Below are 17,240 nucleotides of genomic sequence, written 5' to 3' on the forward strand. Positions count from 1 at the left end.
ATTTATTTCAATGCAAGGGGCCTAACAGGGAAGGCAGATGACCTCAGGGCATGGTTAGGAACATGGGACTGGGATATCATAGCAATTACAAAAACATGGCTCAAGGATGGGCAGGTCTGGCAACTTAACGTTCCAGGATACAAATGCTACAGGAAGGATAGAAAGGGAGGCAAGAGAGGAGGGGGAGTGGTATTTTTGATAAAGGATAGCATTACTGAGGGAGGATATTCCAGAAATACATCCAGGGAAGTTATTTGGGGAACTGACAAATAAGAAAGGGATGATCTTCCTTCCCACCTACCTGCTTCACCCTTTTCTCCCAGTATCACTTTCACCTCCAACTTCATCATTTCCAGCTGCGTTCCCCAACCCCACCCCATTCCCATTTATCTCTCAGCCCTCTTGGCCCACAAGCCTCATTCCTGATGAAGGGCTTGTGCCCAAAATGTCAATTCCGTTGCTCCTTGTCTGCTGCCTGACCGGCTGTGTTTTTCCAGCACGACATTGCTCGACAAATGGGCCAGTGGGCCAAGGAATGTCAGATACTGTTTAATTTGAATGAATGCTAAGTATTGTATTTTGTTCAGATGAATAAAAGCAGGACGGTTAATGGTAGGGCCCTAAGGAGTGTTGTCAAACACAGAGATGTAGGGATTCATGTCCATAGTTCTGTGAAAGGTACTCAGGGTGTTAAGGTGTTTAGCACACTTGCCTTCATTTCTCTGACCATTGATTATCAGACTTAGGATGCCATGTTGCGATTATGCAGGATGTTGTTGAGGCAACTTTTGAAGTACTGTTGCAGTTCTGGTCACCCTGCTTCGGGAAGAATATTATTATTGGAGAAAGATTTACAATGATGTTGCCAGGGTTTGAGTTATAAGGAGACTGGATGGGGGTAACCTGAGAGAGGCTTATAAAATCATGAGGGGTATAGATAAGGTGAATAGCAAAGGTTTTTTCCTTAGGATGGGGAGTTTCAAGACTAGAGGTAAAATTTATAAGGTGAGAGGAGAAAGATTTAAAAGGAACCCCCAGGGCTACCTTTTCATGCAGAGATGGTACATATGTCAAGTGCACTGCCAGAGGAAGTGGTAGATGCAGGTACATTTAAAATACATTTGGAGAGATACATAAATAGAAAAGGTTTTGAGGGACTTGTGCCAAATGCAGGCAAATGACACTGTTTTAATATGGGAAAATTAGTAGACGTGGACAAGTTGGACCAAAGGCTCTGTTTCCCTGCTGTATGAATGCTATGACTCTATAAGAAGGATAAAAGGCTTTAAGTACATGTTAGATATATTTCAGCAAAGGTGAAAAGGTAGGGCAATGATTACCAGGACTCCTTGTATGATACATTTCAGGTAAATGGCATTGACCCAGTTGCTCCATGGGGAGCTATCATGTCTTCCTAAACTGCAAATAACTCTATTGAGATTCTTAAGGCTGCAACACACTTTTATTAGTTATCAGGTTTTCAGGTTGTAAGTTGCTGGATGTAGTAATAACTTGGAAGCAAAAGCTACAACTTTTGTGCACAGAAAAACAAACAGATTGTGCAAGCACACAACCTGAACTACGTACAACATCCATCAAATTGCTGATGCCATTGATACTCTATCAGGATTTTAAATCTACCGTTTAATATTTTTCTGCTGTACCCATCGTTTTCTTCTTGTCTGCTATAAAGGTTATCAGATCATTAAACGTTACCACGCCATGCACCATTTCTCTTTTTCCACATTCGCCACTGCCATTACCTGAAAAATAAACAAAAAAGCTCAAATGTCATTCAGATTTTCAATGATGTAGATATTGATAACACTGTTCTGAAGCTCTGTATGTTAGAAGGTGAGAGGAGGAGGCCATTTAGCTCTTTAAACTGTTTCATCATTTGATGAGATCAAAGGTGTTCTGTGACCTACTTCCATATGCCTTCCTTTGCCTCAACTTTCAACATATTTTTCACCAAAATCTGTCAAATTCAGGTTTAAAATTAGCAATCAATCTCATATGAATTGTCATTTGAGTGAGGAAATGCCAAAATTCTATCCATCCTTTTCCATCGAAATGTTTACTCATTTCACTCATGAAAAATCTAGCTCTGATTTTTAGAGTATTTTCCTGGCATCCACAATTATTAGTAGTAGTTTGCTTCTATTTACCCTTTCTGCCCACACAACATTGCAGGCTGGATAGAGTCCTATTGCAATAGCATCCACCTGATGGACCCAGAAACTGCATTTAAAATGGTGTGAGATGCCAATCAAGCTGCCTTTGTCCAGGATAACATTCCATTTGTTGAATGTTGTTAGATCTCCATTCATTCAGGGAGGTAGACTACTCTTTGATCCCATCCAGGCCAAGGCAGTCCTCACAGATTGACATCCCAACCACAACTTTCAACATTCACTCCCTTCACCAGCTATGCAATACATACATTCCATAAGATGCACTGCAGCATCCCACTAAGGCTCTTTCAAAAGCGCCTTCAAATTCAGAGCCTTTGCTATTTCGAAGGACAAGGGCAGCAGGTGTATTGGAACACCACCACCTGCAACTGTCACTTTGAATCTCACACCACCTAGTCTTGGAATTATATTGCTGTTCCTTTGTTGTCACTAGGTCAGAATGTTGGAATTCCTTTCATAAAAGCACTGTGGATAATCCTACACCCTATGGATGTCAGCAGTTCAAGATGCCAGCTCTTCTCCACAGCAATTAAGTGTGATTAATGAAAGCTGCATTAACTAGTGTGCTGATGCTCCTCCCTTAACAAGATTATGCTGTTCTTGGCTTTTTTTTCAGAGAGGTCACAAAAGCAGTGATTTCTAAAGGTCCGGTTTTAACTACTTGAGAATACTTTCAAGTTTTAAAAAAAAATCACTTGTACAATGAAAGGGGAGGGACCTGTTCTCCCAGCTCAGATTTTCTTTGGTTTGGTTTGATTAGGTTTTATCAGGCAGCCAGTTGTGAAGCTGCTGGACCCAAAGAAGCAGGTCCATACTGACCCTCTCTCTCGCTCTCTCTGACATTTGTCCGCTGAGACCCTGTGTTTGGTTTTACCTTTTTTACCAAGAGGTGTTTATGGGGATTGTCCCAAGTATTTGGAACAGCATCATTAAGTTGGGATAACCTGTTGGGTTTTCGGAGAGTTGATCTGTAATCTGGTCTCTTTTGTTTGTGTTTCTTGCAAATACATTTTGTTTTGTTCAATACTAAGTGGTTGGGCCAGCTGCATCCCTCCTGGATTATTCACTTACACCTGCTTAAAACAACGAGCAAAGTTAGTCCAAATTACTTCCTTGAGCTGTTTTGAAGAGGTCCAAAACACTAGCAATGTCAACATGACATCACTTTTTTTAAAAAGTAGCTTCTGCAATTATCTTTTGGTACAATAAAAATTATGAGAAATTAATTGAGGTTAAAAGATGCCTCTTTTTTGGGAATTAATTTCCCCCTTTATGAACAGTACAATGTTAGTTCATTGTTTGATTATAGTTCAGTCATTTCGAGTTTTCACTTGAATCACAATGAACACATTAAGGTATTTGGATCACACACTGGTTTATTGTGTCTGTTACCTCTGGGGTCAGGATTTAAATTTATTCTAAACTGTTGATATTGAAACTCTCTCTCTCATGGCTGTAATATTATAAACAATGATGTGTTTTGGCAGACTTAACATGTTACTAATTGGGATGAGTTCAAACTACAAGGAGTGTGTATGAACCTGCATTAAATGATATTCATCTCAATCAACAGTAAACATGGAGTTATGAAAAACAGAGATGGAAGAAGAAACAAAAACAGAAATTGCTGGAGAAACTCAGCAGGTCTGGCAGCATCTGTGGAAAGAAAACAAACTGGAATTCCATCTTTTTTTAAAGTAAGTGGATGGACCTCTAAGATTTGTGTACAACAGTGATTGGTTGAAACTAACATCAAACATTGGCCCATGTTCGTATCTAGCGACAGATCATCCGAACTTCATCAGATCAGTTCTGAAAGATTATTGAACCTGAAATGTTGATTCTGCTTTCTTGCCATTGATGCTGTCAGATCTGCTGAGTTTCTTCATCATTTTCTGTTTTTGTTTCTGATTTCCAGCATCTGCAGCTCTGGTATTATTGAAGAAATGAAATTAGGTTACTCTGAAAATATATATCTAATAGTTGTTAACAAGAATTGTGGAAGGTTTGTAGTCTATATGGGGCAGGGAGAGGGATTTGTCAGAGGTGTGCTGGGGGTTCAGTTCAATATTCCCTCTAAGTTGTGCAGCTGAGGGGTCACACAGCCATTCTGTGGTTGGCAATCGATGTAATTAATGTGCTAACATTTGATGTTAGTTTTGACCAATCACTGTTGTACACAAACCTTAGAGGTCCATCCACTAATTTTTAATAAAAGATGGAATTCCAGTTGAGTTTATTAGTTATCCGGGAGTTGGAATATGTTTTTAATCTGCTAATTTATTTTAGGTAAGTATTAAGTTTCATTGTCTTGGAACTTCAGAATTCTCTGACTTTAAGGATTTTTTTTAGAGAGTTCCAGATGTATGAGAAATAGCCATTGGAATTTTCCAATTCCCATTCAATTATCTTGCACTCAGCCGCATCAGGAATTCTGCACAGTCTCAAAGTACAATACTGCTATTCTGCTCCAATGTCTACCTGTCCACCAAAATCTCTGGGCCAAGGTAAGATAGATGTCAATGGACCCTATCAATTTTCCACTGTATTATAATGGTTTCCCTCATTCATGCAGGTTGGACTGTGTGAATCTCAGCATTTTAAACAATGACACAGGATGTTGGAATTCACCTGCACAATAACTCTGTTTGGAAAAAGAAGGTTGAACTTGCGGAAAGGCCTTTGACGTGGGAGACCATTAGGTATTTTTTTTTTAAATCCACAAGAAGAAATCAGTAATTTTGAAGATACTAATATTAGTCAGGTGATAAACTATGGGGAGACAGCCCTCAGATTACAGCAGGATATAGACAGGCTGGTCAGATGGGCTGATCAGTGTCAAATAGAATTCAGTCTGGATAAATGTGAGGTGATGCATTTGGACAGGAGAAGCAAGGCAAGTGAAGAATTGACATGCAGTAGGAGCCTGGGAAACACAAAAGATAAGAGGGACCTTGATGTGCATGTCCATCAGTCCCTTGAAGTAGCAGGACAGGTGGATAAAGTAGTTAAGAAGACATTTGGTATACATGCTTTTATTAGAGGAGGGAGGTTATGCTGGATCTGTGTAAAATGTTGGTTAGGCCACAGAATAAGTTGAGTTAAGTTCTGGAATCCATCTGATACAACAGATTTGAAAGCACTCAAGAGGGTGCAGAGGGGATTTCTGAGGATGCTGCCTAGTCTGGAAAGTTTCAGTAATCAAGAGAGAATGGACAGACTGGGGTTGCTTTCCTTAGAGCAGAGGAGATTGACTGCAGAAATAACTTCGGCCCAACTAGTCCACACCGATCCTCCAAAGAGCAACCTATCCAGACCCATTCCCCTACACCTAACACTACGGGCAATTTCGCATGGCCAATTCACCTAACCTGCACATTTTTGGACTGTGGGAGGAAACTGTAGCACCCAGAGGAAGCCCACACAGACATGTGGAGAATGTGCAAACTCCACACAGACAGTTTCCCGAGGTGGGAATTGAACCCAGGTCTCTGGTGTTGTGAGGCAGCAGTGCTAACCACTGTGCAACCATGCCACCCCTAGGGTAGCTAGGATAAAACTTTTACTCCTAATGGAAGGATCAAAGACTAGAGAATTGATTTAAGGGAAGAGGCAGGAGGTTTAGAGGAAACGTGAGGAACATGTTTTTTTCGTTCAGAAGTGATGGGAATCTGGAACTCACTGGTTGTGAGGTGGTATAGGCTCATAATGTTGAAGCAGTATTTAAATGTGATAATAAGACATTGAAGACTATGTATTAAATGCTAGAAAATGGGTTTGGAGTAGTTGGGTGGTTGTTTTGACTAACATTAACACGATGGGCCAAACCACCCTTTTCTTGAGCCTTTATGACTCAATGCACAGTCAACCATATGCTAATGAATTAGAAGCAAGCAATCAAGCAGCTAAGTTTAGAATTTCAACGACAAAAAACCTTATAACCTGATGAAAATACTTCATTTTACAGATCTACACTTCAACTTTGTTTTTAAGTGTATTCCAGGTTCAGATGGACAGATTTTTGAACAGTAAGGTAATCAAAAGCCAACGGCCAAAACATAGGAAATTGAAGTTGAGGATTATTAGATTAACCATGATCTAATTGAATAGTGGAGCAGATTCGATAGGCTGAATGGCCTACTTCTGCTTCCACATCTTGTGGTCTATGAACCTTATCAAAACATACAAAGTTATTTGGAAACTTGACAGGGTTGATACGGAAAGGTCATTTTCCCTTTGCAAGGACTAGACATAATCTCACAATAAGGGGTTGCACATTTAAAGGCAGAAATGAAGAGGAATTTCTTCTCTCAGAGGGCATGGAGTCTTGGAACTCCATACTGCGGGGAGCTGTTGAGGTTGGGTCATTAGGTATATTCAAAACTGAGATAGGCAGATCTTTATTCAGTAAAAGTGAATCAAGGATTAAAGGGAAAGGACAGAAAAGTGGAGTTGAGGATATTCAGCTCAGGCATAATCTCATTGGATGGCAATGCAGACTCAGTGTACTGCATGGTCTACTTTTGTTCTTATATCTTATCATCATGTTGGCAAAATCGCAAGTATGCTGTAAAAAAGATTAAGATAATTATTTGCTCTAACAGTATATTACCTTCATCTGTATGAATTCTTTTGGTGTGAGAGCACATGTGAGAGACAATTGAATGAAATGTGGTATAATTTTAATGGTTAGCTTTGAGAATAAATAACCTTCTCTGTTTTAAACTCACAAAAGCTTGATGCTGAGATATAATTTGAGACTTATAGACTCTGAGACAATGTAAATGTGCACCTCTTATGCAAACATATCGACCATGGACAAAAAGGGAACACAAGTTTTCTCCAAAACATTAACTTAATCCAGGAGAAAAAAAAAGTCCTTGCCATTTACAATCCTCTAACCTTAAGACACTGGAGAGCAAAAATGTAGCATAACGCACGAGATAAAAACCAAAAGGACTAAAAGCAAACTTTCAGCAGATTTGCAATAAATGAAAAAGATTTCAGAGAGTAAACATTTGTTTGTCTGTTAAAACATCCATAGCACTAAAGTTATGAAATGGAACATATTTATTTGAGTTTGAATTGTTTTCCCTTTCAAGCAAGATATTTTACTTGGTCAGGAGTGTGTTCTGGATCAACCTGAAGATATCTGCATTCAATCCTGAGTAATGTGAAGATAACTCTTATTCACTGATGCATCTCACAGGGAAAAATGCATTCATATGACCTGAGGAAAGCCACAAATGTGATTGTCACATGAAGATATTACTTAATATCTGATATGAAGACGGGAAATCAATACTGGTATTGTAGCGGTTAGCTCACTGAATTTAAATGCATTGTAATTTATGAACCATATTTTGATGTCCTGGAAAACATACAACTATTATTATCAAAGTAAGTATCAATGGTTTAAACTTGTCTACTCATACACAGTCATGTGAGCATCTTCAGTTAGGATGAGATTTCTACCCTCCCCATTCTATTCATGCTGGCACATTTCAAAAATCTATCACTTGTGGAATATCAAAAGCAAGAAAGTGTTTAATTCTGACTAATATTGCTGCATAGACTTGGGTTTTTCTGAGGCAAAACCACTGTATAATTTCAACAGGGAATGGAATACTGTTGCATCATATTACCTTGATATGAATTTCATAAATCTTGTGACATTCAATCACATTTACTATGCATTTGTTTCCATGGCTGCATTTGTAACCAGCTTAGCAAAATTAGCCTTGACTTACTGTGAATTTGTTCATGAACAATTAAGGCAAAATGATTCAGTGTCAAAATCTGCAAGATTTTTCCAATAGTGTCACTTAATTTCACCTAGTAAAGAAAATAGGTAGTTAAACAGGAGCAGGGCATCAAGAATATTTCATTAAATTTTTGATGCTGTTAAAATACACAATATTGTCAGCAAACATCAACACACTTAAAATGACAAAAACCTTTTCCCATCAGTGCTATTTTACTGTGGATGAGAGAACTGGTTGATTAAAAGGATAAATTAACCCCTTGAGTAAGAATTATATTAATAGTAAATATCCATCATAAATTTTCCTCGACCCACACGTATACATCGAGGTGTATTAGCTGATTTAGTTGTACAAACTGCAAGGAGAAAGGAAAATTGAGAGTTTAGAAGTCCTCAGCTTTCCTTAGATAGAATCTATTTCAGCATACTGATGAAAACATACACATCTGAAGAAGTAAAGGTTATGTTCAGAGTTGCTAAAGCCATAAAACTCAATAAAAATCACCAAAGCATTTCTTCAACATGAATTTGTTTAGACATTAGGGAGGACATGTTTTCAGTTCATATAATTTTACATATGCTTATGTGTTAATACAGAACTTAAGTATTGCTGAACAAAGTCACTTTTTGTCAAAGCTTTTCATCTCCGTCCATCAGGACAATTCACAAGAGTGTCAATTCAAGGGGAAAAGCAACAATTTTACAATATGAGAGAAGAACGTTGGTTGATTGGAAAATAGACTTGATTGGTAGAGGCATTGTCAGGGAACAGAAGGCTTTGTTTCAATTTTAAACTAGACAGGTTAACTCTGATTGTTTAAGGAATTGCTCTTAGAAATGAATCAGTAAATGGATGTGACTTAGTTTAGTGAAACAGGTGCAGTGCATGTACATGTTCTTTCTGTCTACAGAACTTAAGTATTGCTGAACAAAGTCACTTTTTGTCAAAGCTTTTCATCTCCATCCATCAGGACAATTCACAAGAATGTCAATTCAAGGGGAAATATACACACTGTATATTAACATATGTCACTTCTCATACACACATGCTGTTCTGAAACATGCCTTATATAATTTTGTTCCTGAAGTACACTTTAATACTACAATAATAAAGATATTTAAGTATCAGCAATGATTTTATTACAATAATGTAAGGCCTTAACACGGTATTACCACTGAATGTGCATTACAAACAGCAGCAATAAATACAACAAGTGTTTCAAAATAATGTGAGGAAATGAGCAGCATAATTTTCCCAAAGGACTGGTTATTCCCCTTGCTGTTAAAATAAGAGTAATTATAGCAACAAATTTAAAAATCAGAGTTTTTTTGCGTTTAAAACAGTATGTTCACATTTCTTTTTTAGACCATCCTAAATCATGCATAGACTCAGACCGTGGGTAGGATGTTATTTTGTTCAAATTATCTGGAACTGTGCATTTAGAAATATCTGAGTAGACTGAAGCTCAGATTTTGGAAAGTGAAATGACATAAATGTTCATTCGGCCAGCATTATAAACACAGAAAATGCTAACCGTTTTTTATTCACAGTGTGGCATGCAGGTGAGGCTTGAGAACAGTCTGGAATTTGTGAAAGGCAAAGAAACTGGAAGATTTACAGAGCTCACACCATAAGGAAGCCTTCACAGAATCTTGCGCCAGAATATAGTTTGCAATTAGCTTGGAAGCAGTATCTTATTCAGTCAGCTTGGGACAGGCAGAGAGAAATATCTGACAGAAGTTAGGGGTCAACAACTACATAGAAGCTGTGAGAATATAACAATTAGGGATGGGGCAAAAAATGCTATCCTAGCCATTAATGCCCATATCCAGCGAATGAATAAAAAAATGGTAATAGTGCTTGCTTTCTTTAACTCTTACATGTAATAAAGTTCATTTTGTCATTCAGTCAATTCAGTACCTAATGTTTGGATTGTTGTTCATACAATCCCTAACAAGATATTAACAGGACTGCAACTAGATCCAAGGGCAGACTTTTTCATTGTCACTCAAGCAATCACATTTCATTGAAGAACTTTAAGTAGATTCATACAATGCAGAAAAGGCCCTTCAGCCCATTGAATCTGCACTAACATAACTAAAAGTGTGCTGATCCCAATTTCTTGAACTGTCCAATATCCTTGAATATTTTGATGTTTGAGGTGCTCATCCAAATATGTTTGAAGCATTAAGATTTCCAGCCTCCACTATTTTTCCAGACAGTGCTATCCAAATTCCCACCACAAGCTGAGTGAAAGCATTTTTTCCCAAATCCCCTCTGAACCTTCTGCCCCTTACCCTAAAACTATGCCCTCTTAAATGGATGTTATCTTCACATTCAAAAGAAGAATTGCCACAATTGTTTCAAATCAAATACTAATTTTACTTTCTAATCACACTTAGTGATAAATAAGACAGTATTAAATAGCATTAAAACAATAGCTAATTACTTCAGAAGGTATACACGTTTCTTAATTGTATGTTTAGGTTAAATCACCAAAGTGGAAACTTCACAAAGTGCACAGCTGCCTTAAAAAGGTGCATCCCCTACCTTTTTGAACTGCTGATAAATGACTTTAGACACCAGATCAGTGAGCTGCAGTTTTCCTTCATGAACTAAAGACTTAATATTTCCAAGGGTGACTAAACCCAGAACTGTCCTGCAGACAAATTCATAAAACAATAATTATCAATTGCATGACTTTCACCTATTAATGACAATAGTAAGCTGTCAGCAAAAACTTTACATTTGAACTAATTTAGCCATGTGAACTCACACTGGATCTACTCAGAATATTAGAGATGATTCGTAACCAACTCTTACTTTGTTCTGTGATAAGAAATAGAACACTGGAATTGGAAAATATTTGGGTGTACCTGGCATTTTCACCATCAACCAGCATAAGATTTCATATCAGTGTTATAACAGACGCACAGGAAAATCATGTCAGCATTATACACTGTTTTCAACATCTTTAAAGTCAATTGCTCCTATTTAGAGTAAAGTTAGATCACAAGGGATTGAGGGGGAGTTTACTAATTAGATACAAAATTGGCTTGATTGTTGAAGAAATAGGGTGGTGCTGGAGGGTTGTTTTTTTGGACTGGAGGCCTGTGACCAGCGATATTCCACAGGGATTGGTGCAGGGTCCCACTGTCCTTTGTTATTTATAGAGTTGTAGAGTCCTATAGCAGGGAGACAGGCCCTTTGGCCCAAACTGGTCCATGCCATCCAAAATGTCCATAAACAATTTGAATGAGAATATAAGCAGCATGGTTAGTACGTTTGAAGATGACACCAAAATTAGTGGCATAGTGAAGAAGGTTAGCTAAGAGTACAAAGGGATCTTGATCAACTGGGCCAATAGGCCAAGGAGTGGTCAATGGATTTTAATTTAGATAAACGTGAATTGTTGCATTTTGGTAAGACAAACAAAGGCAGGATTTACGCAGTTAATGGTAAGGCCCTGGGAAGTGTTGTGGAACAGAGAGACCTAGTGGTTCAGATACGAAGTTCTTTGAAAATTGCATCACAGGTAGATCAGGTGGTAAAGAAAGCATTTAGCATGCATAGCTCAGACCATTTCAATGCATTATTGCCATTTCAACAATTTGATTGTTCAATTAATTTATTTCTAAACCAACAATGGTGTTTGAGGTTAGGATTAGTCTGCACAGATTGAAAGGTGTTCCAAACGCCTTATGAATCATGTTGCACACGCACAGCAGTTTTTTTATCAACAGATTCAATTGAAAAAGAATTTGAAAACTCTTGACATCCAACTAGATACAGTCATGTTGTACTTGTGGATGGTAATGGTGAACTGGATGATAGATTTTATTCCATGAATTTAATATTCACATTGAATATCCTTTAGCTGTACATGTTAGTATAAAGTTCCCACCATCACCACAAGTCACTCCTTGGAATAATACCTACCCATTGGAGTCAATGACCACTGCAGTGTTCATGCTATTCTCTTTGAGAATCTGGATAATATCCTGGCAACTGATTGTGGGAAGGACAGTCAGAGTTGAGGGAAGCTTCATCTGATTGATTGGTACATTCCACCAGCTACAGCAAAAATGAAACAGAAAATTAACCCAGTTAATTAAAAAATTGAGATGACATACCACAACATTTGCTGCTACTCTAATGGTTTTGTTGGTGTGATAAGCCTTCAAGGTGGCCATAAATATAAGGATTTTAATTGGGTCAGATGACCTTCTCTAAGCGCATAAGGGGGCCTAGAATGCTCATATTTTAAATGTTTTGTAGAAATTGTTAATCCTTATGTCCTGATTGCCATACTAGTGGTAGAGCAAATACATTTGAAAATCTAAGTTGTGTATACCAACTAATCCCACCAATATTTTATTCACATTGATCTTCAAAGTAATTCTGCTATAAGTTAAAGTGGAGATATTATATTCTGAAATGTTTACTTATACCTTTGTACAAAAGATCTTTTTGTTTAAAACTACTACCTGAAAAATGATACTGACAATCTTTTCATTAATAGTATCTCAGCACTTTGGAGAATTAGTCAGCCAACTTTGTTTCTTTACCTTTTTTGGTCACTGTCTGCATGCAGGAACCCTTTCTCTTCCATCCAATCATCACTAAGAAATTTTGACCTAAATCAGTGCAAGTTAAAGAACAAATGAACATAAATACTCAGTTAGTTTTCAGAAAATTAAACATAAGTAAAGTTGCAATTGCTGGATAATTTGGCCACATCTTCTTAATGATGCATATCATATAATGGTGTCAAATATCTTCCTGAATTTAATTTCTTGTGGGATATTAGTGTCACTTTATCACCACATTTCAGTTTGAACAAAAGAAGAGCAATATTAAATTCTAATAAAATCCCACATTGCTAGAGAACCAGGGGCTGTATAGAACAGCAAACAAGACCTATAGGTAAAGGGCAGGTATTTTACAAATGTGAATGTGTTAGATAGTTGCACAAAGCAGCATTATTTACTGACTTACATGTAATTTCGAACAGAATCTGGGAGAATCACGACACAGCGCTGTCCTTCTTTCAGATCTTTTGCTACTCTTAAAGCTGCACACATGGCACTACCAGAGCTTCCACCTCAAGAACAGGTAAAATGGAAACAAAAGCATGCTGGATATTACCATCAATCACCAAATGACAGTCCTCACCCTTGACCTTAAAAAAAACTGCCATTATAGATTTAACAAGCCCCATGACATGAGTTTCCCCTTCTATGATTTTATTTTTAAAAAACTGTCATCAAAATATGCAAGATTTCTGCATCCTAGTAACAATGATGTCATCAGATAGGACAAGTGGCCAATCACATTACAGCATTTTCACTTACAGTAAGTAAAAAGTTCTGATTATTCTTCACATTGCTACATTTTATAGAGAGTAAAATAAATGATTAGGACATAGTCATGGCATTGATGTAGAAGCTGAAATATCATTAACGAACCTTTTTTAATAAAGAAACTTTTGAAAATATTGACTTTTTGAAATCATACTGGAGAAAACATTCCACAAATATAAATGTAAATTTTCAGGAATTTTTAAAAACATTTTTGAGGCTGTTCATCAATAATTATTAACATGGTGTGTCATTGAAAACCCAATTGTACCTCATGAAGAGGATGTAACATTTTTAATGTTCTTCTAACAGCATCACTAAAAATTTAAATAGGCAAGATCTCACCAATTTCTAATTAATTGCAGATAATTGCTCCTTATGGAGAAGCATGGAAACATTAACTACAACTTCTGAATTTCCCTGTTTAACTGCAGACTCCAGAATTTGGTATCAATTTCAAACAAGTAATGAAAGTAAATACTGACAACCTTATCATCATTAAAAATCTGGGTCAATGATTCCAATAAATACTAATAAGATTAAGAAATGAAAACATTGGCACTGCTTATTGGATATAATTCAATTCTGGATGTACTGAACCTTGTAATGTAAATGATGTTAACAGTAATCAAAATAATCTTGTTTCATATTGTCCATAAAATAATTCTATAGGCTACTTCATTCAACTACATAGCGATAAGAAAAGTAACTTACTTGAAAAGCACCAAATTATGTAATTGTGAACTCAATGGGATAGTCAATCAGGCCAATTCATTCCCATCCATTTTGTACCAAAGGCAGCACAGAATTTCCTCCAATGCTACTAGTTGATGGAGGTAAGCTAGATGAACTTTCTCACTTTTCCATTCACATGCTTTTGCTTATTTAATTTATATTGTTTGAATTTGGGCATGGGAAGGATTACCGTTTTCAAACTTAATGCCAATTTAAGGGTATCATGCAACATAATGCCATCAGATATCACTTAACCAGTTCCACATAATAAGGTTTTAAGTGGTGTCTCGAGTGGGGTTTCCTGATTTCCTTAATACTGCATTGAAAATTAAACCAAAAGAGACAAGTATTCCAAATAGTCTTTCATCATGATGAGTTAAGATAGTTAGTTAGTTAGTTTGGAAAAAAATGTTTGGGATTTTAACATTTAGACTAACCTTGAAAATCTTAGTTTTCTGTCAGACAGTAATCTTGTAAATAATGAACATTTGACTTAGTTTAGAAAGACTTGCAAATCTTCAGTTACCTCAGTAAGACCAACTTTTGGATCTGGTTTTCCAGTATTGTACTGACAGAAAAAGAGATCACCAATATATTCTTTTAAATAACTACTTTACGTCTATTTTTATGTGGCACATCACCTTTTAAACATATTTAAATAATCCTGTCTGAACCTGTGAAGCAGCAAATTCTTAGGCCCAGAAAAGGTCCAGACCAAAGATGCTAAATAATAGACATACAACCTTTACATTTGTCAGTGTACAATTGGAGGCACCTTTTTCAGTCTATTTAATTTTATAATAAAAGTAAAGATGAAGGGTAAATTGCTCGAAGTTCTCTCCCAGCACATGGATTTATGCAAAGCTGAAATGGAAGCCACCTGATAAATTATAGTAGATACTTTTGAGGTGGAGAATCACAAGCTGAACTTCAGTAAGCTGATAATACACTGGTGATTTTACAACATCCACAGGTTATTGAAGATGTATACTAATTAACCTATTCAGAGATTATTGCATCTCTGGAGAAGAATTGAAACTGGGCCTCCTGGTTCAGAGGTAAGGACTCTACAACTGTAGGCACACAAAAATCCCTTTACAGGATTTACAAAATTTTCTCCAAAATCTAAACAACACTTATTCAATTACAAAGCCAAATGGAATTTGTTTTGGTGATTCGTTGAATTTTGTAATGGCCAGGATTCAAACCCAGAACTACTTCTCTGAATTAATTATTCTACAATTTATTTCTATCTGTTAGGACAGGCTTACTCATTCTAAAGTAACATTGAACTATTCTCTATTGCTAATGGGATTTAACCTGTAAAAGAACAGAATCATAAATTGCATCTTTGGGGCCTCCTCAAAGGGTTCAACAGATGGCCTATTTCAACATATCCAATGCCTCCTTTGGTGAACCATTTAGTTAATGACAATGACTCCATTACAACAACATCCATTAACTTCAAATATGGTTATAACTTATCAGGTAACTTCCTGCTTGGCATTATATAGATTGAGATATGAATGTATGTAATACAACGCAAATACTGAATAAAGCTAGAAAATCGTGACTGCTGTGAAGGCCCAAAAGTCCCTTATGGCACTGCAAGGCAATTTTTTTTTTGACAAAATCTTCTTATGAGAGATTGGTCATCCAGCCTTCCAGCTGTGCTTAGAACCAATTTCAGAACATTCGTATTAGGCAAATTTACCCAATCTCTTTAAGTTCAAACAACAATAAGTTCCACAATTAAATATAACCAATATTTTGGAGAGGGTACTGTTGAAAAGTTTCATGTTGTGAATCTCATTTCACAGAAATAGAAAAAAAAATTAATGTAAATACTATCTGAAACATGGTTTACCACACAGCAATCCTTCCTTTTTGATCAACATCCGAGCCATTGCAAAACTTTCTTCATCATTAGTCTTCAGCCATTTGTCAATCACCTGTTTGAAAAAGAACATTCTTGTTACAGGGGACAATATGGTTTTGAAGAACTAAGCTAAAGATCAAATGAAAAAATTGTTAGCTGTTCAGTCTAGCCAGTTCTATAAAATATTGTCAATTTTCCGTCAGAAGCACTTAAAATAAAGGATATAGTTTGCACTTTATTGTAACCTTAAGGTATCTGCTCTAGTTGAACAGGGAAAGTACTGCATGCGTGTTTCATGTCTACCTATTCCATGCCAATAAGGTGCACAAAAAGTCAGCTTTTTTCTCAAAGAAAAGAGTAGCAAAGTTAACATCATGAAATCCCCATACAAAGTAAAAGCAAAGGTTTTGGAAGAAATTGCCAACTGCTCTATAAGATATAGTGCATTTTTCAAAACAGGATTAGATGTCATATGTTAGAAGGAGCAGACTTGTTTAGCTAAATAGTTTTTCTTATTTATTTACATTGCACTCTTCCAAATTTTCTAACTTTTTGGATCTCAAGTGAATCATATTTGCTGCCTGTTGAAAGAATATATGATATATATGATGTCTAGGATATAATTTTGAGCAGGAACAAGAAAGCTCATCATTACTGAAAATAATTTTGGAGTTATTTGCAAATATATAGCATTTATAGTAAAATCAGCCTTGAATATTACAATTTTTTAACCAAGTCTCAAGTTGAAAACAGCCAATCACTTTGTCCTTATTTTATGATGCATTAAGAGTAATGAGATCTTGAAGTAATTATACCCAGTATATGGAATGCAAGGACATACTTTTCTGTCCAGTACGGTCGGTATAAATCTATGGCCAATTCCTTCCACTTCATATGAAATCTGGTCTGGAAAGTTGAGTTCTTCTGGTTCAGCCATAGTTGAACCTTCAGGGTCAACAGCAATGATCTGATAAGGGTAAAGAAAATCAATTACATTTTCCAGATTGGAGATTTTTTTTTGGTTTTGAATAAAATGTAAACTGAATTGTAGCAAACTGCTGGAGTAAGATGGTCTTTCTTTAGTTCTGACTTTGGAAATAAATTAGTTCATTCTCAGTCAAAATTGATAGTTTTTTGCATTATGGTCTGCCATTATACCATGTGGTTTGTACCAATGTGCTGTAGAGTTTTATGTGAGGTGACCGCCGTTAAGTGCAGCAAAATGTTGGTAGCTCAGATCTCTGTCATCGCAGTCAAGACAAGTAATATGAGACAGCAATAGAAATAATTTACAGGCGAGAGAGTT

At 36.6% G+C, this 17,240-nt stretch overlaps 1 protein-coding gene across 1 annotated transcript in view; it reads right to left on the bottom strand.

The window, feature by feature from the left end:
• Positions 1 to 1,500: 1,500 nt before the first annotated feature.
• LOC140493987 (cystathionine beta-synthase-like) overlaps positions 1,501 to 17,240 on the bottom strand; it is a 66,703-nt gene continuing 50,963 nt past the window's right edge. Inside the window, exons 9-16 of the mRNA XM_072592922.1 lie at positions 16,776 to 16,901; positions 15,923 to 16,007; positions 12,959 to 13,064; positions 12,529 to 12,597; positions 11,900 to 12,034; positions 10,511 to 10,619; positions 7,946 to 8,030; positions 1,501 to 1,763 (exon numbers count right to left, since the gene is read on the bottom strand). Of these exons, the coding sequence (XP_072449023.1) occupies positions 1,645 to 1,763; positions 7,946 to 8,030; positions 10,511 to 10,619; positions 11,900 to 12,034; positions 12,529 to 12,597; positions 12,959 to 13,064; positions 15,923 to 16,007; positions 16,776 to 16,901 (834 nt within the window). The 3' untranslated portion in view covers positions 1,501 to 1,644. The remainder of the gene's footprint in view (positions 1,764 to 7,945; positions 8,031 to 10,510; positions 10,620 to 11,899; positions 12,035 to 12,528; positions 12,598 to 12,958; positions 13,065 to 15,922; positions 16,008 to 16,775; positions 16,902 to 17,240) is intronic.

Source organism: Chiloscyllium punctatum, chromosome 23 (genome assembly GCF_047496795.1).
Source record: "Chiloscyllium punctatum isolate Juve2018m chromosome 23, sChiPun1.3, whole genome shotgun sequence".
In the NCBI taxonomy this organism is placed as follows: Eukaryota; Metazoa; Chordata; class Chondrichthyes; order Orectolobiformes; family Hemiscylliidae; genus Chiloscyllium; species Chiloscyllium punctatum.